Here is a 21997-nt window from a genome sequence, read left to right as displayed (position 1 = left end):
AGTGCTGCTTGAACTAATAACTGAGGTGCCTTGCTAGGGTGCAATACTGTTTCATATAACAAAACTGAAACAGTATTGCAAAAAACAGAATGAACATTTTTTTTTTTCCCCTTATAATATGTTCTTAGCATTCTTGCATGCACATGGGTGGGGTGGAAATGTCTCAGACACACACACCACTTATTTTGTTTGTCTTGGGGTCATTCTGGTACAGCAAAAACTAAGCAGTTCTAAAGGTCTCAAGTAAAAAGCTTCCCTCAAGGTTTTTGTTTTTTTTTTTTTTTTTTTTTTTTTTTTTTTAAAAACAGACAATATTGACACTGCAAGGAAATAAAATACACTAAAACCTCTGCCTTGTTCAGTTTGAGAAGTGATCCCGCAAACGTTCCTCCCCCCACCCCATCTTGTCCTAAGCAGCCTTTGCTGTTCTTTTTAAATTAAATCATGCAGGGAAAAGACATTTGATAGAATAAAGTGCAATTTCAGCGGTACAGAAATTACCATATGTGGCATAGTGGATAGGGGAGTAGGGTTCCACGTGGTTGATGTGCTTGTTTTTGCTTGCCAGTTTGTTCCACCAGTAAGCTTTTTCTCAGTAGGCTGGGTCCACTGCATATCTGATCTAAAAGGAAACTGTGGTATTAATTTTCATGCAGAGCCAACAGATACAGTAACAAAAACATAACGAACACATGCCTTAAAGCATGTGGGCATCTGAAAGCTATGGGTAGTAGAACCACTCAGGATTTCAGTAACTACTTGTAACGTTAAACAGAATCCCCAGACTTTATACTATACTCATTGCAACAGAGATATGCAAGTAATCTTACTATCATTACTGGACTGTACAGTGCAATGCTCACTAGAGTTTTATATAATTGCAAGATCTTTTATGGTGCCTCGAAGACTTAAATATAGAGCAATTGCAAGACTAATTAAATTATTTCAAACCTTAAAGGCTGACTGTTATGGTGACTGACCACAGACTCACTGTTTCAATGCTGTTCTTGGTAGCAGATTACTTTGTAGAGTAGAGACTGTTGCCATGTCAGTGCAGGTAAACCGTGATACTGACTAGCAGCAGTCATGTCAGAATGTTATAAATATACATATGCACTTACTTTTTGGATGGAGTTCCTCCAAAGCCAAGATCTGTGAGGGTGGGAAAGAAACAGATATATAATCCCCAATGTTTTTTGTTTGTTTGTTTGTTTTATAGTAGAGGGGAGCTTTTGGTTGGTTGGTTTCAGTAACAAGTGGGAAAATAAATCTAAAAGCTTCACACTTACTTCCCACTAGATTAGCAAGAGAAGAATCGAGGTCATTTGCCAAAATTTTTCCACTTTGCTGGTTGGCTGAAGGGGCTCTTTGACTTTGTAGTGGTACTGTGGGTTGCAATACATCATCTAGAACGTTAAAAGCTAAACAAAGAACATAAAACCAACTCTTAAGAGAAGTTGCATCAAATTTAGTAAAAAGACATCCACAAACTAGAGAGAAAAACACTAAGCAGCTTGAGCATTCATACATGGAGGTTCAACATGCTGGAATTGTCTAAGACTTAGGCAGAAGTAGAGCTTAACCACTTATTTTTTATAGAATACTGATCTGCCACTCTACTAGAGTCTTCAGTTTTACTTCAGCAGTAACTGCTGTTATTTTTAAATTAAGTAGAAACTCCCCTAGAATTCCAGAACAAAACTTGTTAAAGATAATTTTAAAGTGTTCTAGTAGCTACTAGCAGTAATTTCACGATACTGCAGGCATCTTGAATGTACATAAGTGTTCCTTTGCTATACGTTTATAAGGACTTTGGGACAAAATAGAGCCAACCAAGAGAAAGATCATAACTCATGTTACTCTTAAAGCAAAGCATGCACACAAGTAGTTTTGCATTTCTGTAAGTACAATGCCTCTCAGTGAAGTTAGAAGGAACTCATTATCATGTACTAATACAAAACACTGAAGTCATAAGCACTGAAAACAGATTACCATAAGCTTACCCGTTAAGAGATATCCAGTGGGCCGCAAAGATTATCCCCCCAAAAGAGAGAGGAAACAGTTAGTATACAGCAGGAGATAAGTCAGAGCTAATCTTAAATAACTACAATTCAACTGATTGCCTGTTATCTCATCAGCCCTACAGTCAGCTTACAAATGGATTAAGCTATTAAGTTCTGCATTGCAAGAGCAATTATACAAAACTGTTAAACAACTGTTGCCTGTAGGGTATGAATTAGTCAAAAACTAGTTTTTACCACTTGTAGTCCTATACTCTGGTGCTGTAGATTTTCCTCCAAAAACAGCATCAAAGTCCACATTAATTGTTGAAGGGGTTGTACTTGGAGGAGCTGAATGAAGAGGAAAACCTGAAAAAGAAATTTAGGGTAAATCAAATACACCCAGGAAATAATAGCACTCACTACAGTAAAAACAAAGTTTTTTTAAAAAAAGCAAGTTACCATCAACAGGCAGAGGATGATACACAGAAGCATATGTAGATTTATGACCACTGAAGTCATCTTTGTGAAAGAGAGAAGAAAATAAAGTCAGCTTCAGAGAGAAAAAGGAAGAAAGGACCCCCAAATTAGGTCTGCAGTTAAAATTTTAAGAATATTTAGGAATAAAAAGGGTTTTTATCCAGCAAATTTGATGTTAAAATCTCTCTTATGTTCCCCACTACAAAAGAAAAAGGAGGTTGCACTTCGAAAGAAATCAGCAGAAATTCCAGCAAATATGCAAGTCTTTGAATGTTTAGGTTGGACAAGTTGAACAAGATAATGAGTTTTTTCAACTCTAGAAATAAAACTTTAAGAAACCACATGTTGTTTACTACAGCTGGAATTAATGCATCATTTTCACTTGTTAACAAAAATTAAAGATTGGTCCAAACCACAAGAAGGCTGCACAACCCAGTTTATTAGTATTATTATCTTCAGTTGCAAAGAAATAATATGGTTGGGTTTTTGTTCGTTTTTTTTACCACTAAACAGTTCCACTGTGTGTTTGGAGGAAAAGGTAGAATTGATGAAAGGGGCGGTAGATTTTACAGCTTCTTCAACTGGCTTCATGTCAAAGATGTCCAGATGAGGTGGAGAACCAACACAACCATTTGAAGACGAGAAAGGACCTTTCAGATGCAGAAGTAAAGGAAAGAATACAGAGTACAAACAGAGAAGACAGACTGAAATGACTGCATGTGAGAATCTCTAGATAAAAAACAAACCGTAAATTTCCCACACACTAATCAGACCACTTAAGATAAGAACTCTCAGTTTCAGATAAAAGCATTAACAGCTTTCTTAACTTAGAGAAAATAATTTCAGTAGTGCCATTGGGTGGAAGGGGGAGAAGGACAGTACAGTTATCTACCAAAAAAAAATCAGTTGCTCCACCTTTGGCTTCAGGAACATAACACTTTTAAGGTATCAGTTCCACCTATTGAAATACCAAGACTTCCATTGTCTTATTTCAGTGTTCAAGACATTTGACAAGTCTCCTGATAATTGTTTGGAAGAAGTGAGGGTATAAAGAAAGCTGTGCCCAAGAAACTGGGAATGACAGCTTTGTTAGAAGGACCCTGAAGTCACCTACATCTTTTTAATGAAGAATGTATTAAGTAACAGCTTAATGGAAAGAAGATAGTTCAGCACCTTTTCAAGTAAACCTACTTAATTTACATTTCAAAGTTTTTGAACTTTGATTTAGTTACATTTCTTCCACCCATCCCCTTTACTGAATAGCTCCTTCATTCCATATACTACACATTGTTGCTATTGCTAAGTATTAGAAAGTAACTTCTCTCTTGACAGCTCTGTCAGACTGTCAAATGTCTTTATATTCTATCAAGATTAGAAATGTTTGGGTGCAAAATAATCAAGGTTTAAGAGGTAGATTCAATTAACTATGAACTTGTATTTCATTTCTGCATCGGAAGAATTCACCCATCATTTAGCCAACTCATCCTTCTCAGCTTACCTCCCCACGCACTGCTTGCTGAAGTTGATATAGCTGGAGTACTCTGTACAGTTGGAACGAAGGCAGGCTGAAGATCAAAAAGATCACTAGAGAGGTTGGGCATGCTGAAAATGAACACAGAGAGAAAAATTAAGATATATAATATGCATCATATCCTTGTGTCATACACAAATTCACACCAATCGCATCTTCCCCCCCCCCCCCCCCCATTACTTCTGTTTTGTAGCATTTCTTATCAAACGATAACAAGAATCCAGTGAATCCACCAGGAAAGCAAGAAGTTATTCTTCAGAATTACTTCAGAAATATCTAGAGTCAACACTCACAGCTGATTGCAAACTGCCATGATAATACAAGAAGTTACCTCTCACCTATTTGTTGTGGGTGCTGGTACTGCAAAGAGGTCAACAGCTACACTGGTATTCACACTTTTTCCTGATAAGGTGCTTGGGGATGCTGATGTGGAAGTGGAATTTGATACTACAGAAATCTCTCTTAATCGCTGCTCCTGAAAGATAAGATATACAGTTTGAAGTTTAGTGTTATTTATCAACCCTTCAGACCTTTTCCAAAAGGCTATTTTAAGCACAGTCTTTAAAAAAAAAACACTATTCTTCTTTAAAGTACTGAAAATTGAAAGCCAATCCAAGTTAAAGATAGGAGTACTTGTTTTAACATAGCCTTAACAGGCTACAGAAAGAGAGTTTGGAAAGCCTCAAGTCCCACCTTGGTACCTATAACTGTCTAGAAGCAGAACACACTCAAGTTACACATTTTAGGCTACCTTCATAGTCAGAGAGACAGGTCAATGGACGTCTGTTCTAAAAGATCCCTTATAATCTGATCCAGATTCTCAAAAGTTAAAGTGACAGTATGCATCCTAATATCACCTATGTGGTGTTGCTTTTAAACTAGATTTTTCTTTTACTAGTTTATGCTATTAGTTTCAGGTCACATCCCTTGTTGCTTTTAGACATGCTCACTGCATTTACATAGCATGTGTCAAAGCAGAGGTGTCTTTTTTATACCACTTACATTAGGCAAGTGGAAGAAGCTGAGTTAGCTTGCAAGTTCGCCCCCAACCCAACTGAAATTCCCCAGTTTTATTTGTCACTTACAGCAGCTACAACTCCTGTTACAGGAGAAGCAGGAAAGATAGGATACATCTGATAGAACCCCCAAGGAGAAAAAAAGAAACACAGCAGTACCACAACACTTGCAGAGGTTTTCAAGTTAAGAAGTTCAGCAGCTGGCAGCAATCTTATAGCAAAGAACTTCTATCACATGGATTTGAAAAGTATGCCTTACATACAGTGAGAAAAGTGGAGACACTTCACTAGACTTCTGTAACTCCAGGGGTAAAGCTCAACTCTGAACTACTACCAAAGTTTACTTTCACACTCCAAATAGTTTGAAGGGTCTCACAGCACGGCCTTCTGATAGTAAGAGCAGAGATGCTTCATTGCTCACGTGTCTCTAACGATACTAAAGCAACACAAGGAAAATTGTCAACTGCCCCATTTGTGCGCAGCTTGGAACACAACAGAACTACAGACTCAGCTTTCAAGAGAGAATCATCATGTCTTGTTGGAGATTGTATTATGCATCTTCTCAGTAAACAGTGATAAACAGCTTAAAAGTACCTGAAGGACCGGGATTCAGATCTTAAGGAAAGGATTTTACTAAGTGGGCAATTCAACAGGTATGAACAAGCAAAACGAAGTGTATTAAGGAACCAAAAGAGAACACACCAGTTCTCTTTCATGCATTATTGTTCAAAGTCCATTAATTATACCTAAATACTCATAAATACTTTCAAATGGTGCAAGTTAAATGATAGAATTATAAGAAAAAGCAGCTAAATTCGGACAGCACTATAGCAAATATTCTCGTTATGAGTAACAGTACTGAAGAATCACACTACAGCAATGTTCCATACATCATAGGGAAAAATAATTCTCTCCTACCAATAATCAGTCTTACAACAGCAATGTTGGATGTTCAGCTGTTGAGACAGAACCTAGAGCTGTTCTACACTCGTGTCGTGAATCCTTGAGATATACTCTTCCTTACAAGAGATTGTTCTTTAATTGATCTACTTTAGCTATCTGCTATTCAGATCACATTCCTTAGAGGGGTCACCATATTACTGGCAGCCATCGCACCTGCATCCTACAGAAGCTTGGCCACTGAGATGAGAGTCCTCCCACCACAGAACATTTTAAGCCAATCCCATTTTTCACTCTTATCCAGTGAAAAACATCTTGGAATATAAACTTTAAAAATATATATACACACACAGTACCTTAAGTGCCTGCAGTCTAGCTTGTTCCTCCTCCAATGCCTGCTGCTTTTCTTTCTCATCCATCCTGCTAAATGACATTCCTGTGTTGGAAAGTGTGGAAACAGCACTGGATAAGGCACTAGCTCTAAAAAAAAAAGTAATAACATTTTATTAAGAAAACCAGTGAGGTATACATCACATAGTTTAAGTACCAAATTGTACGTTATTTCCTCCCGCCCTGGTCTTTTCTTACCTTACTCTTGGGTACAGAAAAGCAGACACCCTAATACTGAGGGGGTTTGGTGAAGAATCAGAATCATTTAAGTTGGAAAAGACCTTCAAGACTGTCAAGTTCAAGCGTCAACCTGACCTCCTGAGTCCCATCACTAAGCTATGCCCTTTGGTGCCACAGATGTGCCATGGATACACAGGATTTCACCCTCTTCAATTAGAAGTACTGTTCACATACATCGATACCTTTCCTGACAGAAAGGTTAACAACTCCTGTCAGCACAGAGCATCTAAGCTAATTCAGTAGTTACGAGAAGGGACTGAAGAACTTTCATAAGCAGGTTAAGACAGATTCACCGTCTCAGAGGTAAACAGCTGACAATAAAGACAAATACCAGCCTATCCTGGGTAAAAAAAAAAAAAAAAAAAAGAAAGAAAACTTAACCCCCCAATACTGTACAAGTCTTAAGCCACAGGACTTCAAACAAGAGACTTCTTCAACAAAGAATACTATACAAGGTCTCAGCTCAATGGACTATTACAGAACAGTAAATACCTGTCAGACACAGAGAAATATATATCTAAATATCAAATGTGACAAAGCAATCAGAATATTACTAGATGCATCATTTACACTTCTAAGAAAACACATTTGGAAGTGAATTAAATTCAAGAGGACAATCCCAAGTGATTGAATCCCCAAACTTCTCAATAAGATTATGACAAATCCTAAGTAGAGGCATTGTTGCCATTCATTTGGTGCTCACCTGCTGGCAGCGGAGACTTCTTTTGTTTTCTTTCCCTCCAGAGAAGCCAAATGCTGCTCCAGTGCTTCAAGCAAGCTGCTGGGTGCCTAAAATTAGAGTATTCATAAACCACTGCTTCTAGACAGGACCTCAATGCTCAGTACACAGGTCATTTTCCCCATCAAATAAAAAACAAGCAGAAACCCCACATCACTAACTGTGCCTTTGGGTACTGCTGTCAACCTGCATGCCTGAATTCTATCCAGCCAGTTGCGGTTCTTTAAAAGGAGTGGCGCCAGAGACACAAAGCAAGGATCCTCTCAGAGCAGGTCTGCTTCTGTGTGCACACGCTGGACTCTTGGTTTTAGCAACAGTATTTGCTATGTTAAGATTAATCCAATATGTTAAGATTTATCAAATAGTCATAGCTCATTCAGCAGTAACTCTATAAACTTGCAGAAATGAAGCCCTGTGCATCACTGATCCCCTCCCTCGTCACAACAAGAAGCCAATCACTTCTATTGAATCAAATATTCACAAAGGCTTGCATTAGAAACACTTGACAACAGGATGTTAAGCTGGATTAAAGAAAACAATCAAGCTCAACCTTATCCCACCAATATCATCACAGACAATATCTATCCAACACACCATTATACAACAGACCAACCCCATTTCTCCAAAGCCTTTGGCAGTCTAATTAGAAACTAACAACATTACATCAGAGTTACAGATTCCATGCCCCCAAATGCGTTACCTATGAGAAGTTTTTAAGCAAAGTGTTTAAAGAAATGAAGATTCCTAAAACCAGACTTCCCTCCACTTGAACCCAGCAGCAAGCCAGGTATTAGAATGCCACACTAAACACAAGGTGAAACTTCGGACATCTAAATGAGTTAAGTGAACACTGCTCATGAGCTTATGAAGACTTGAGAACAGTGATGACATCTTTCAATAGCCAGGACAAATATGTAACTGACAGGCAACAAAAAGAGAGCAAGCATAAAATATAAAGATTGAACCACAGCAGAAGTGCTTTCATTCCTACAGAAAGCAAGGAAAAAAAAGCGCCAATCACGTTTCCTTTCGACTACATACTTGAATTTACTACAGAAACGTTTCTTACATGCTAAAGGAAACCTCTTCACAGCTCACACAGAATTTGAACCGATCTTAATTACAGTCTTAGCAGGAAATAAGGTATCTCAGAAATCATGCTATGAAAAACCTTCCAGAAAGCAAAACACTTAGGCTGGCACTGCTGGAAGAGTTCAGTGCCTTGCTGTTCCAGCCACGTTGCTCTCATGGCTTTTTAACTACATAGCCCATGCTTCACAGACCGAGTGCCTTAAATCCTACAGCAGGTTCAGACGAAGGGAACAGAGCTCCAAAGTTTTAAGCTACTTGCCAACTCAGCTGGCAGGGTTTTCAGAGGCTTTAAGCCTCTCTTGCCACTTACCAACTTGCAGTGGGCAAAATAAATACGATGGAATTATCTGGAAAAAAGAAAAACATACCAGCAAACAAGCTTGCTCGCACTAGCCCTTCCATACCAAAAGCTGGACCGATATACTTCCTGGAGAGTGAAAAACAATCAGACAAGCCTTTGGCAAGTTCCCCTCTGGAATACCGAACACAATCTGACTTCCCACATTCCATAAAAACTGAGTCAAGCCACAAGAGATGCAAAGAAGAACAATTAGAATAATCCTATAAAAAAAAATCCTGCTTTAAAGTTAAGGCCCAAGTTGATATGTAGCTCTGTTTACAGAAAGAGCAAGTTAAGGCAGTGTAGGTACCTCACTAACTGGTCATGAATAAATTCAGCATCCCAGCTAAGACAACTAACCCTAAGAGGTAACAATTTTGTTGAAATACCTTTCTAGAAAGATATTAGGGACCAAAAAAGAACCACACCCTTTTCCTACCAAGAACACCAGTTTTGTAAAAGGCATTACACGACACATTTAGGTATACAGAATACAGTCCCCTGCTACTAACACTAACTCCAGGAAGTTTTTCCTGGTCTGCATTTTTCTTCAAGGTAATGCTAAAACCTACCAGTGTGGAAAAAGCATATTCCACACTTTTCTGCTTTGTTTTAGACCCTCTAACCGACCCCCTCCTCCACCATAAAACCCAACAAAACAAAACAGTAGCTTTCTCTGAACTTTCTCTTTGCTGCAGACATCCAGCAGAGCATTACAGATTTTTATTTATTTATTTTTAAAGTGAACAGAACTTAATCGTTTTGTGCCAGAAGAAATGTCTGGGCTAACACAGATATTATCACTTGAAAAAGTCTGCACTTTATGACTCAGACTACTTCCCTCCACCCAAAGACATCTGCCAGACTAACATCCATGCAGATGAAAGTGACTGGGTTGCATTTATGAAATACAGTAACAGCTATAAACAGAAAATAAGCAACAACATTATGAAACAGGGCAACTACAAGGGAAGATATTTTCTCTATAGAAACTGGCAAAAGCAGCAGTAGTGTGAACGTGAGAAATTTATTAATACTGCTGCTACACATTTTTTTCTTCCTCAATTCTGCCTAAAGAGAAATCAATTGTTCCCAGGAACAGCTTAAAGAAACTCTGAAACATGCACATCCCAGAACAGAATATACACCAGAAATCTAAACATCTAAGTACTTTGAAAAAAAATTAAATATGGAAGACCTGAAAAGAAACAGAAGACTACTGTTACAATTTACTGTCCATGATCCCGTCAGAACTCAGTGCCACAAGCACACTGAAAACTGGTATTTTTGTGAAAGCCCACCATTAAGAGATTTCAGCAAGTTGTTTTAACGTGGCACTAAACTGATGTACAGTTATAACTCTATTAAATGTCCTGAAATTTACTACAGAATGGAATTGAAATGTTTAACTGACAATGGCGCTGAAATTGACAATATACAAGATGCTGACATCCACCACCACATTTCACTTAAATATGTGAGGCAACTGTCTGAACTTATAACAAGGTAGCTCAGCTATTAGAAAAAAAAGATGTTTCAGCAGTAACTATAACGGGTTTTGCTCACTAGAAATTTTAGTGACAAGGAGCAGCAAAACGCAATTAAGTACCCTATTCTTGGTAAATCATTTCCCCCCCAATGCTTTGAAGAACCTTATATTCAATTAACTGGGCAAATGAGAGTACACAAACCCAGTGTACAAGCCAACGTCCTGAAGTACCACCTGAAACTCAGGTGTGATTTCATAACATACTACAGACCAGCTGAACATGCAGTACTGATCAGAAGAGTAAGATGCTAAAATCAAACAGCAATGGAAAACATTGTGCTTGTCTGCATTCATTACTTGCCCTTATCTTGCTGGTTACAATCATATTTCTTTCCTACTGCAAACGCCTAAAAGTTCTAAAAAAGGTTAATATTACTGCTGGGAGCAAGTATTAGAGATTTGTACGTGTACAACTTGAGGGGGGACGTCTGACCTTCATCAGTAGTGAAAAAAAATCAACAATGCAAGTTTGTGGTTTAGATTTGATTTTCATATTAAAAAGACACTGAATGAAGTTCAAGAAAATCTTCACAAGAGATCGATTAACCCACTAAATTAAATTTCATGAAGTTAGTGTAGGATTAGGTAGGACTATTCACCAAAATTTACATGTTAGCTTTTTAACTGTTTCACACTGACTCCAATCCAACACCTTGAGTACTGTAGGTGAGTACTGTAGGCCTCAATGGCACTCCAGAGCATTGTCTGAGTCTCCTGACTGTCAGGAGATGCTACACCACAGAAAGAACACCAAAAACCCTAGTCCTACTGGGCTGCTCCCAGGTTAGAAGTACAGTATTCCTATGAACTGAAGGAACTTGTAAAGAATAACTGTGTACTTCTGCAGATGCTCAGCAGTTCCCATTCGCCACACCAAACCACCTTTCTCACCTCTTCTCTGCCCCTCAATTTATCCTCAGTAAAATGTGTTGGCCTGCATTCCACTTTTTAGACTAAGTTTTCCAGCGTGCTCGCAAGTTCCTCATATTACTGGGTAATACTGAAGACAACATTAAGAGCTAGTATAGAAACTTCGAATCTATTTAGACTTCACAGCAGTAAAAAACAAAACAATAAAACAAACAAACAAACAACTCATGACTGTATGAGCTAGCTGTAATCTTTAAGTGTTGGAATACCTGAAGCTACAGTGAAATGGAAGGTTTTCCTCAAGACATGCCAAGGTGTCTGTAGCTTATAAGCCAATTAGTCCTTTGTCGTAACACAAAAAACAAAAGTTCCTAAAAGAGCTTTTCCCTGAGTTTTGTTTTAATCAAAAAAAGTCTTAACAGCTGCAAAGTAAAAATGCTGAGTGCATTTGATCCATGGGGAAACACACATATATACTTCCTTCAGATAAACAGAGACTAATAGAATACATTGAAGATAATTATTATGATACACACCGATCTCAAAAAACGCAGAGGACAAAATAATTGGATTATATCAGTATGATACGTACACTGACCTGAGTAAGATCTGGAATGTCACCCTGATCAATTCCAACTTGCTGGGTTTACAAAAAAAAGGAGAAAAAGAAGCACGTTACTACATGCTGTGACAACAAACATAAAATCTGTGAGGTCTGAGTGTTACACAGAGGCTAACACATTGAAATGGCTCTTAATTACTTCCTGAACTGGCATGAGCTTAGCTAAGATCACACCGTAGAAATCTCAAGCACATTACTCTGCATCTCACAGCAGAAAAGCTTATTGGAAGCATTAGAAACATTGACACTGCTTACTGGAACTACTCCATTTTAAGCAGTTACTGTAAAGGAGCGTACTGTAAATACACTAACACTTAGTTCATTCTAGACCATTAATCAAATTTATAATAATCTTTTTGAAGTGTTAATATGTTGTCTGGCTATTAAAAGAGATGCCTGAGAATCTCATTTCATGTTAATGAGAGTGAACAGAATTTAAAATACCTAATCTGCAGAATAATTCCCTGCATAGTGAAGGTTATGTTGCATGATTATGAATACAGACTACTGTACCAGTACATATAGCTAAAAGTTAGCCATCCCACACATGTTGAATTATTTACCTCTGCTACTTTGAGGAATTCTGACAATTTGGTCATTCTGGCTAGAAATTTCTTGTAAATATCCAAGCCTTCTTTACACTGGTTCTTCTTCATATCAAAGTATTTTTCTGAAGATGCAAATAAAAACACTCTTGTAAGATAATACCCGTCCTGGCAAAAAGCTGACACAGCATTCTAAGTGTAAGTTTAAGACAAGCTTTGGGGAGAGAAGATACTAGTAACTCAAAGCTATCCAAGTTTTAAAGGTGACATGAATACCTGTTACCTTTTGTAATAAGTCCTCAGCTAATAGAAAAATGCTATTATTGAAATTCAGTACCTTAGAATACAATGCAAAGCTTTACAAGCACAGAAGTAAATCACTGCAATTGTTTAATTAGGCATCTGCGCTAGTATTCTAAGGTATTCATCTTGTTAGCTGGAAATTATGTAGATACCATATTCCTGGTATATGGTTACATTTCTGGACCCTGTATTAACATGTTTTACTATTTGTAAGTGAACCCGATAGCCAAAAACCATCAGAATGACTACTGAAGTGGTATATGTATCAAACTGAACTGCCAATAGCAACCACATCCTTCACTTTTTGTGGTTTTGCCCTAAATGCCTGCAGATATCTCACTGAGTAAAAATTACTGAATTAACAGAATAAACCAATCAGATGATGTTTTCATTCAGAAATTTGCTTGAATAGTCGTTATAAGAATTTCCTCATAGCTTGTCACTCTTGAGCAAAGCACTGTAGATGCCATGTACCAGGCTCATGTAGATTCAAGTACCAGCTACAAGTAACCAGGCAAAATACAAAGTATGGGAAAACAGAAGTCATTTGTGTTGTGAGTGCACTAAACATTCAAGAGTGTTCAACACTCAAGGCTTGCTAACTGTCATGGACCAAACATCAGAGTTCAAGGAAACCAAACCAGGTATCTCACTAACCTGTAGCAATTGGACTGTAAAAGTACTACACACTGCATATTTATGGTATCTTTGTTTTAGTCTCAGTCACACTCTCACTTCCATTTATGTTTCAGGCTGTGTTCAAGGTAAAAGCATATGTTTAAGCCTAAACCAGTTGCCAGTGACACTAAGACATGCTTAATTTCATCAGAACAGAGACAGACAGTTTATTAATTACAGTCAGAAATGATCTACGTTATTTCTCCCAACAACTTGCACACGATTCCAAAAGCTAAAACAAAAACCCCACAACAATAATAATTCCACATACCTAAAAGATTAATTATCCCCTCATTGTATGCTGCAAAAAGTCTAATGGAATCTTTAAATAGGAGCATAAAGGCAGCATTTATAACACCATTTGTTAGTTCATTTGGATTTGCCTGTGTAGAAAGCAATGAGAAAATAAATTAGTCTTTAATGAAATAAACTTGCACTTCAAATTGAGTGACTGTTACCTAACAACGAGCTTAAAGTACTTACATCAAAATCAAGGAGTGCATCAAGCTGGCTCTGTATGATTGGAAGGGTTTTCAGAAGCTTTTCAGCGTTCATGGTTCTCATCACTCCATCTATCCTGCAGGGTAGAAGACGTTTACAGGTTACCAAGAAACCTCAGCACATTATGTTGTTTCAACACTACTATACCGCCTCAAGGGGTCAAAAGGAGCACCAACCCATGATAAGCTCAATAACAGCTGGTACTTCCCCCTGCCCATATGAAAGACCAGGCAAAAGAAGCGGTAAGTGTCTTACCCTCTTTTCATTTTGGTGAAGTCAACTGCTACAAGTCTATACGAAAGTGCTTTTTCATTCAAGTATCTGCTATATCGCCTAATGAAGGTAGACATATCGTAGCCTAAAAGTTAAGAATATATAGGTTAGATATTTTGAAGAGGAACAGTTTCCTTCAAGTCCTTTTCAAGAACTATTCTACTAATCCATTTTGCATCAACTTGCGTAAGAGCAGCACTTCACAGGCACAATCCAGGGTCTTAAGATTCACTATTTTCTCTTTGCAGTGTAGTGTTACAGCTTCTCCCCAACTTGCTAAAATTAGAAAAGTCTTCATTGCAATTATCAGAATAAATACCTACAACAAAAAATATAAGGCAAGAACCAAGCAGCTCTTATTGTGATGTTCTAGAAAGCAGACTGAAAATGTATTCCTAGTAAAGTGCCGAAGTCTTTGGTAGCTCATCTGCAATGCCTCACACCACACAAAGACTTAATGCTTTCTAACACTGGCAAATAACCAAAATGTCTCTCAGAGACTTGAGGGAGTCCTTGCTACCTATACAGTGCATTCCATGCACCTTAGCAGTTCATATTTACTCCTGAGACACTAAAATATAATTCAGAAATAGATCAGCATGCTAATAATCATCAGGTTTCTCTAGGCAGTGCAAGTGTTTACTATTTCAAATTGACAGCTCTGTAAGCACAACACATACATTGCAGGTAAATTTCTACTCAGCTAGGTAACCCAATCTCACCTTCTCGTGTCTAAATTCTTGGTCAGACATTCTTTGGTGCCTGATGCAATACAAATCATAATACTCTTTCATTTAAATGTCACTTGTCTCCCAGCGCGCACTGACACAGGCACTAATAATCACAGAGCAAAAAAGCCGTAGAGTTTTTTCCTTCAGTGAAAAATCCTTACCCTGCATGGCACTTTTGTCCAGGTAGTTATTTAGATGGAACAATGTGTTTCGCGATGCAAGATACTGGATAAAACGCTGTTGGTGAAGAAAAAGTTGAGAATCTAACTTTTGTTGTGAGAGCCAACACAGTTAAGCATATTACAAGAAAACTACACTTAGCTTGTAACTGTTTCTAATCACCTCTGCAAACAATAGAAATTACTTTAAAGAATTCACAAAAAAACCCTTGAAACTACTGATGAACAAAGCATCAAAATACAAAGTTGCATATCTGGCAAAAGTGAGGCTTTAAATAAAAAGTCACTGCTGCCCATGAGTAAGACTAGCAATCCTAGAGGGAGCTGTTTAGGTTAACTTTGTAGTTTAGAACAGAGAAGCTGGAAAATGCAAGCTCTACTTAAATTATCTGAGCTTCCACGCATCCACTGCTGCTGTAAAAGTCAGGGACCAGCTTAGTTACAAAGTTTAATTAGCAACAACAGTACTTCTAGAACCCTGGTGAAAAGCAGCACTGGGGAATGGTATAATTCAGACTTACAGTTGTGCTGATCTGAGTAAATAACATTTAAGTTTTGACGAATAATAGCTGGCTCAACAAATAATACTAGAGTAAGAAACAACACATTCAGATAGTGAGGTAGTTTTAAAAGTTTCTCTTTCCACTTTTCCCATATATATGTTCTATGATTGTAAGTTCTGTATTTTTTAACTTCTTTAAATATGCTTGAATCCATAAATGAGGATTACAATCAGTATGGCCTATGAGACTTGTTACACCTTTGATCTGAATCCCTGGATGCATCCATTCAAAGCTAAGGAGCAGTTTTGGTACAAACAAATTCATGTCTTTCCCAACACAAACTGCTGCATGGGCAAACACATGCTGACTGGTAACCTGGGACTCTATGCTCAGAATTTTTTCTATGGTCCCACGTCAGCTTTTCTTTCTTTCAAGTTTCAGTATGAACAGTACTGGAAGTAGAGACTAAAATATACATACTGATTTACAGCGTTTAGTTTAGCTTTATATTTGGATTACCTAGTGAATTCCAAGCAGTGAATTTTAATTCAGATTATCCCCTAATTTCAGCCTGTCATCTGTTATAACAAGTTAAAAAACACTGTTAAGTAGGCCTTTACAGAACTAATCACGTCTTACCTCGTTTCCATACATCATGAGGTGGTGTGTTGTAATTAGAGCTTTGAACACTACGACCCAGCTACTGTTTGCAGTTCTCTCAAAGAGTGTGTCTGCCAGCTGTGGAATATTCACATTCATTTCATTTGTGCACTGTATTAGATCTAAATTAAAGAAGAAACAAAAATTAAAGCATTAGTTGCATGCTCAAAGAAGATTATCCATGTGAAAAAACACAAAGCAACAGGATAATTCATATTGGAAGATTTAACTTCAGTTCTTTAAGAAATAATTGAGCTGTTTTACATTCCCTGCTCAAACTCATTAAATTTTACTGAAAAACACTGAGTATAAAGTCAAAGGCATTTCAGCAGTTTTATGGAGTTCCAACAGCTCATAACCTGCCCCAATAACCTGCCCCAGCAGAAGCTCTAGGCCCAAAGTACCATCCAAAAGCCAGTGCAAACACACTGAATACCCAGCGCCTGGAGTTGTTCAATCTAACCAAAATGAAAGAGAGACAAGAGCAGAAAAGCTGAGACAGCTGCAGCCCACAAGATCAGCAAGCAGCAAGTACCTAGAGCTCAGGTCCAAGCCTGAGTACTGACACCTGAGAGCAAACGAGATGCTGCAAACCTGCGCTAAGCCTCTTCCCTGGCAGATTTATGGGCACAAGCCTGCACCTACACACCTCTTCACTCAGCTCAAGTGACCTAATCACCAACCTGCTGAGTGTACTGTGCTGGATCATGGCAGATTTCAAGCTTTTGCATCAAAAAAGCTCTTTGTGTCAGAGACTGATCATAAACTCAGCAGTAAAACATTAACTCGGAAGGTCAGAGAGCTTCAAGCCACTGTCTGAGTGCAAAACCAGAGCAGGCTCCAGCAGACACCCAGGGAAGAAGCGAAGGCACTCGCTGCACAGAGAACTGCGAGCAGGACTATTCTAAACCCCTCGAGACACACACACTTGATTTATTCTCTTTGAGCTAACTTTGGCTCAGGTGTGATCAAAGCACGCCTCAAGGACTGGGCAAGGCCAGCACAACAAACATGTACTTTGAAAAGCTTCCTTTGTGGCTTCTTCTTCAAGCCAAGTCTGGGAGCAGCCTGCTGGCCGGAGCTCAGCATTGCTGCCTCTGTGGTTTTTCTCTGCAAGCACCTGAAGAGGGGCAGGTGCTTGAGAAGCCAGGCAGCAACCCAGCACCCAGGTGCCAGCACCACCAGCTTCGCTGTCACGCTGTCAGCACCATGCAGGGGACCAATGACATTACCAACAGCAACTTGAACAAACTTGGAGGTCACGTATTGAGATAGTTTAGGACAGATTATGCGATAGAAATATTGCATTTCATCTTTTTATTTGCTCTAGTGCAGTGAATATATTACAGATGTAACTCAATTAGGAACCTGTTTGATAAGAGCATATTTTAAAGTCCTATAATTAAGGAACACTAATGGATACTTTGAGTAATTTTACTTTCAGTTTCTCTGTCTATTAAGAGTTTTAGGTAGCTTTCTGCTTCAATAAGATATTTGAAGACACTAATAACTTTACTGATGTCACTCCAACATCAGAAGTTTCCAAATACATACAAAACACTCAAGTTGGGATGAAAACTTTCATCCCTAATAATAACAGGCAAAACCACCAAAATAACTGTACAGATAGAAGAGCCCTGAAAAGGAGCCTGAGGCAAGCTATACATCAAAATCGGATTGTTTAGTAAAATATGTCACTGTACAAATATGAAGAACCTCAAAGAGTCATTTTACAGATGCCTCTCACCACTTACGGCTGTACCATCCTCAGATGCTGTGTCAAAGTAAATCATATTTTAAGATCTCTTGAAGCCCAAACTGTCCATAGACAATTATTGTTCCATATAATAAAGCAAGAAAAACTTGAAAATTTATACATAGACAAAAACCTGAATTTTAATTCAATAGTCTCATCTACTGAATGAGAACTTTGTTATAACATTTCTAAGTAATTCTGTCAGAGCACATTAGGACAAATAAGTCTTCCTGAATCTATTCATTTTATAAGCATTATCAAGACGCTGCTGTTAGCTTTAGCTCAGTATTTTCATACAACTGGATTGTAACCAGCAAAAAATGTTGCAGAACTCTTACAAGTTGTAATTCCTCTTCTCAGTTTACAAAAAAAAAAATAAAAAAAATAAAAATCCACCACCACCAAAAAAACACCAGGAAGGACGCTGAGCAGTATCTGTAACTACTAATAGGTAACAGTTAAAAGCATTCCATTAAACTGCTGAGGTCAAAGACCACACAGCCTGCTGAAAGCAGCATTTCCACATAAAGTTCTTCTCCTTCCCATGACCACGAAGCAAGTCAATTTTTTCTCTGATGATATAGTGAACATTAAGAGTGCTTATTATTTAATAAGTAGAACCGTAAAGGAAGATCCAAGCTAAAAACAACTTTCTGTTCTCAGAGAGAAACAGCAGCCAGGCTCATCTCCTGGGTATTTTACTAGAGAGATTTTTGTTTCATGCAATCTTGTCACCTGCCCTCAGCTAAGGCTAAGATGATGCTGAACACCTGGGAGATTTCTTGTCTGTATTTGTCTTTTTTTTTTTTTTTTAATAAAAAACACACAATTAGTAACAATATTATTAAGGGCTAGTCCCACATTTGAATTCCAGCATTTGAAATCTTTAACAAAAAAAGCAAAAATTTATCTAAAGTCTTTTTTTGTTTTGTTTTTTAAAGGCTGCAGTAGGATCCCTACATAAAAAACAAAATGCATGGATTTGTTAAACCTGGCAGCAAAGGAGGAAAAGACTATTAACACCCTACATCTGGAAACACAAAGGAACACATGCACCTGAGAGACTGACAGCTGGGCAACCGTAATAGGGATGTTGGCTGCAAAACCTGCCTTGAATGGGCTAAAAGGTGTTGTAGGGCAAGCGACACTCGCTCTCTTATCACACCACTTATATAAACACTTTCTAACTCAAAACATTTTGCCAGTCACACAGGGGAATCGTTTCCACTGCAAATGAAACCCTGGTGCAATTTCTAGGATACAATTTAGAAACTTGTTAACATCACACAGGAAAAATAAAATAAACTCAATAAGCTTTAAACCAGAAGAGCACTGCAGGGGATTTCAAGCAGCCTAGATCATCTGTGGAAACCTTACTGCCTAGAAGAGCACTAAGGATTTTTCTTCGACAGCTCATCTGAAATACTGGCACATCATCTGTGAAACCACACAGCTCTTCAGAGAGCAGCATGTGTAAATCCAGATATAAAAATCAGTTTGCTGGAAATTCCTCAGCCAGGCACTGACAAAAACCAACATACTTTTCAACATTAAAGCAACAAGAAAGTAATCATTTTCTTCATTCGGAAATAATTCTTGCAAGACACCTGTAATACAGGAGTTAAGGCAACCGCAATTGCTGAATATTCCCATATTTCTTCCCTTCCATCACGGGAGAGAAACGGCTCTAAGACAGGCAGATATAAGAACTGAGACCAATTGTCTTAACCCAGCAGTCTTTAAAAAAAATGACTTTTTTGGAAGTTACACTGTGAAGTAAAACCAGAAGGAACACCTGAGCAGACTTTCTCAATGCAGTCTAGGGAATATCACAATTCCAGCTGGAGGATTAAGGGATATCACCTGATTAATAGAAGTGTTTATGTCCATGTATTCTTATAGTGAAGATCTGATAGCAACCTAAATTTCTTTTACATGGTAGCTAAATCTGAACTGTCTTAGAATTACAGTTGCTAGAAGCAACATTAATTCAGGTATTCTGTCCCATTCCCCCACCAAACAAGGTTAAAAAAGGATAAAAAGTTTTCAAAGAGCCTTTACAAAAAGTTTTAAGCAATTGCTACATTTAAAAAAATAAAATAAAGCATTTACAGATTCTAACATTAACTCAGGTATTTCTATTGGTGTTTTCATTTTGTCGTTTGAGTCAAATTGAACAGCTTTGCAGAGGACTAGAGAGTTTCAAATTAAAGACTGGCACCTTACTGCCTGGGCGTATGTCTCCGTGCGGTATCACAAGTGACATATCTCTAAGAGCCAAACTGCATCAGCATTGGCCAGCCAGTCATCAGCTCCGGCTGCCAAAAGAATGGGCAGATACAAAACATCCCCGACCTGTGACAGTCACAATGTGACATTACTGGCAACATTTGAATCCCTCATGGCTTGGTGGAACCCTCAACTTTCACCTGAAGTGAAAGGCTTAATAGCCCAATTTTGTTACATAATACAATTTTGAAGTACCTAAATTATCACTTCTTACAAGACTTCTAAAGCCTGTACATGTACAGCAGTCTTAAGTCTTGATGAGCAACATTAACCACTTTCCCCTCCCATCTGCTTCTTAAGAGGGCTGTGTACAAGGTATAAAGAGAGAAAAAAACTGCAGTTTTACTGTGTTCATTTACAAGTTTAATATACTATTCACTTGAGGGTTTGTGCTTTCTAAATTTTGGTCCAGCTTGGCTACAGCTTTAAGTTATGTATTTTTAAAATGTTTTTTCCACAGTTAGCTGGGAAGAGAGATGTCACCAAAAGAAGCACCAAGCCCCACTCCACTACAACCCAAATTCAGGAGGCTGAGGCAAAGCGAGACAGCCAAAAATGTGGGGAAGAAAACACAAGGCTTCAAGAGCTTCACAGAGGAAAAAGAACAACCACTGTGTAACATTTTATTTTATCCTGAAATATTACAAAATACTACAGAAATAGCTCTGCTGACTTATTTAGAACACTGCGACCTACTTTAAAAGAAAAAAAATACATCAAGTATCCCCATTGACATTGCTTAGGTTTTTTTTTTTTTTTGCTCTTTAAGAAAAATAACTATACCACCCAGCAGCTAGGCAAGGCCCGAGGCTCCAAATACTAGCTTACATATTGTATGCATAACATCTTCCTGCTTATACCCATACCGTAATACTAAAGTCTCCCTTGCTAAGGAAGTTTAGCAATAAGGGGACTTTAAGAAATTATCTGAATCGAGTCCAGAGACTGATACTCCTCCGTGATCCTCAATACAACTGTCAACTCTCAAAACATGTTCTTGGTGAACTTTTTTTTTGAGCAGCAATTACAAGTAATACCAAATGGCGTACATTTTTAATGACGTGCACATGCAGGGACCAAGGTGCAACTAGCAGTGTTTTGCATTAAGTCCAAGCTATGTTTTATTTCATATTGTACTTTGAAAACTACTTGCACTGTGTCTTTGAAACTACGCCGTGTGATTGTTCCAGAGATAACAGTATTTAAACTTGTATCTCATCTGCTTACATTCAATACAACTAAGTTTTGCTTACAGATGTACAAGTAAAAAAAATTTAAGAAGTGTAATACATAGGCTTGCAGATGTTTGAAAAGCAGCACATGCATATGCTGAATGAAGACTGAAGAATATTTACTGGGATTTATTTTTTTTTTTTTAAAGCTCTTTGCAAAGGTATTCACGGTACCACATTTCACATCTTCTTCTTCCACCCCACCACAGTCCTCCTGTACTCCAGAGCTACAGTCAGCACGACAAGCTTTTTATTTTTTTTTAGACAAAAGAATGATAGAAAACAACTGACACCAAAACACAGAACTCATTTGGGACGTAAGAACCTTCAAGGAGACTGACAACTCTGAACAGATTTCTATCGAGAGATATTCAAAGGAATACGACAGTCACAATGCCACTTTATCCTATTCTCAAGATACAGTTTTTCCAGATGTCCATTTTCTTACTTTGCGAAGTGAATGACATCAGTTTCGAACAACACACTACCTCTTCGCAGCTTCAGAAACTTTCAAACTATTGAGCAAACTGTCACCGATTTCTGGCTTCCTGTCATGTTGCCATTTCTGGACATAAGGG

General features: G+C 38.0%; 1 protein-coding gene across 28 annotated transcripts in view; it reads right to left on the bottom strand.

Annotated features, from left to right (window-relative positions):
* Window positions 1–21997, bottom strand: part of VBP1 (VHL binding protein 1) — a 39637-nt gene that overhangs the window by 16277 nt on the left and 1363 nt on the right. For 4 of the 28 annotated variants that reach the window (XM_035541514.2, XM_035541512.2, XM_035541513.2 and 1 more), the window contains exons 2-18: window positions 16122–16264; window positions 14962–15037; window positions 14052–14154; window positions 13779–13872; window positions 13567–13678; window positions 12333–12439; window positions 11740–11787; window positions 7261–7346; window positions 6284–6407; window positions 4350–4486; window positions 3979–4082; window positions 2984–3130; window positions 2463–2522; window positions 2259–2369; window positions 1290–1421; window positions 1122–1152; window positions 502–622 (exon numbers count right to left, since the gene is read on the bottom strand). In XM_035541514.2, the coding sequence (XP_035397407.1) occupies window positions 502–622; window positions 1122–1152; window positions 1290–1421; window positions 2259–2369; window positions 2463–2522; window positions 2984–3130; window positions 3979–4082; window positions 4350–4486; window positions 6284–6407; window positions 7261–7346; window positions 11740–11787; window positions 12333–12439; window positions 13567–13678; window positions 13779–13872; window positions 14052–14154; window positions 14962–15037; window positions 16122–16264 (1736 nt within the window). Of the gene's footprint in view, window positions 1–501; window positions 623–1121; window positions 1153–1289; window positions 1422–2258; window positions 2370–2462; window positions 2523–2983; window positions 3131–3978; window positions 4083–4349; window positions 4487–6283; window positions 6408–7260; window positions 7347–11739; window positions 11788–12332; window positions 12440–13566; window positions 13679–13778; window positions 13873–14051; window positions 14155–14255; window positions 14346–14961; window positions 15038–16121; window positions 16265–21997 lie in introns of all 28 variants that reach the window. The other 24 variants (XM_035541518.2, XM_035541520.2, XM_035541519.2 and 21 more) reach the window with 12 other exon arrangements.

The sequence above is a fragment of the Cygnus atratus genome, chromosome 13 (assembly GCF_013377495.2).
Source record: "Cygnus atratus isolate AKBS03 ecotype Queensland, Australia chromosome 13, CAtr_DNAZoo_HiC_assembly, whole genome shotgun sequence".
Classification (NCBI taxonomy): domain Eukaryota; kingdom Metazoa; phylum Chordata; class Aves; order Anseriformes; family Anatidae; genus Cygnus; species Cygnus atratus.
This window is presented reverse-complemented; position numbering and strand designations above follow the sequence as displayed.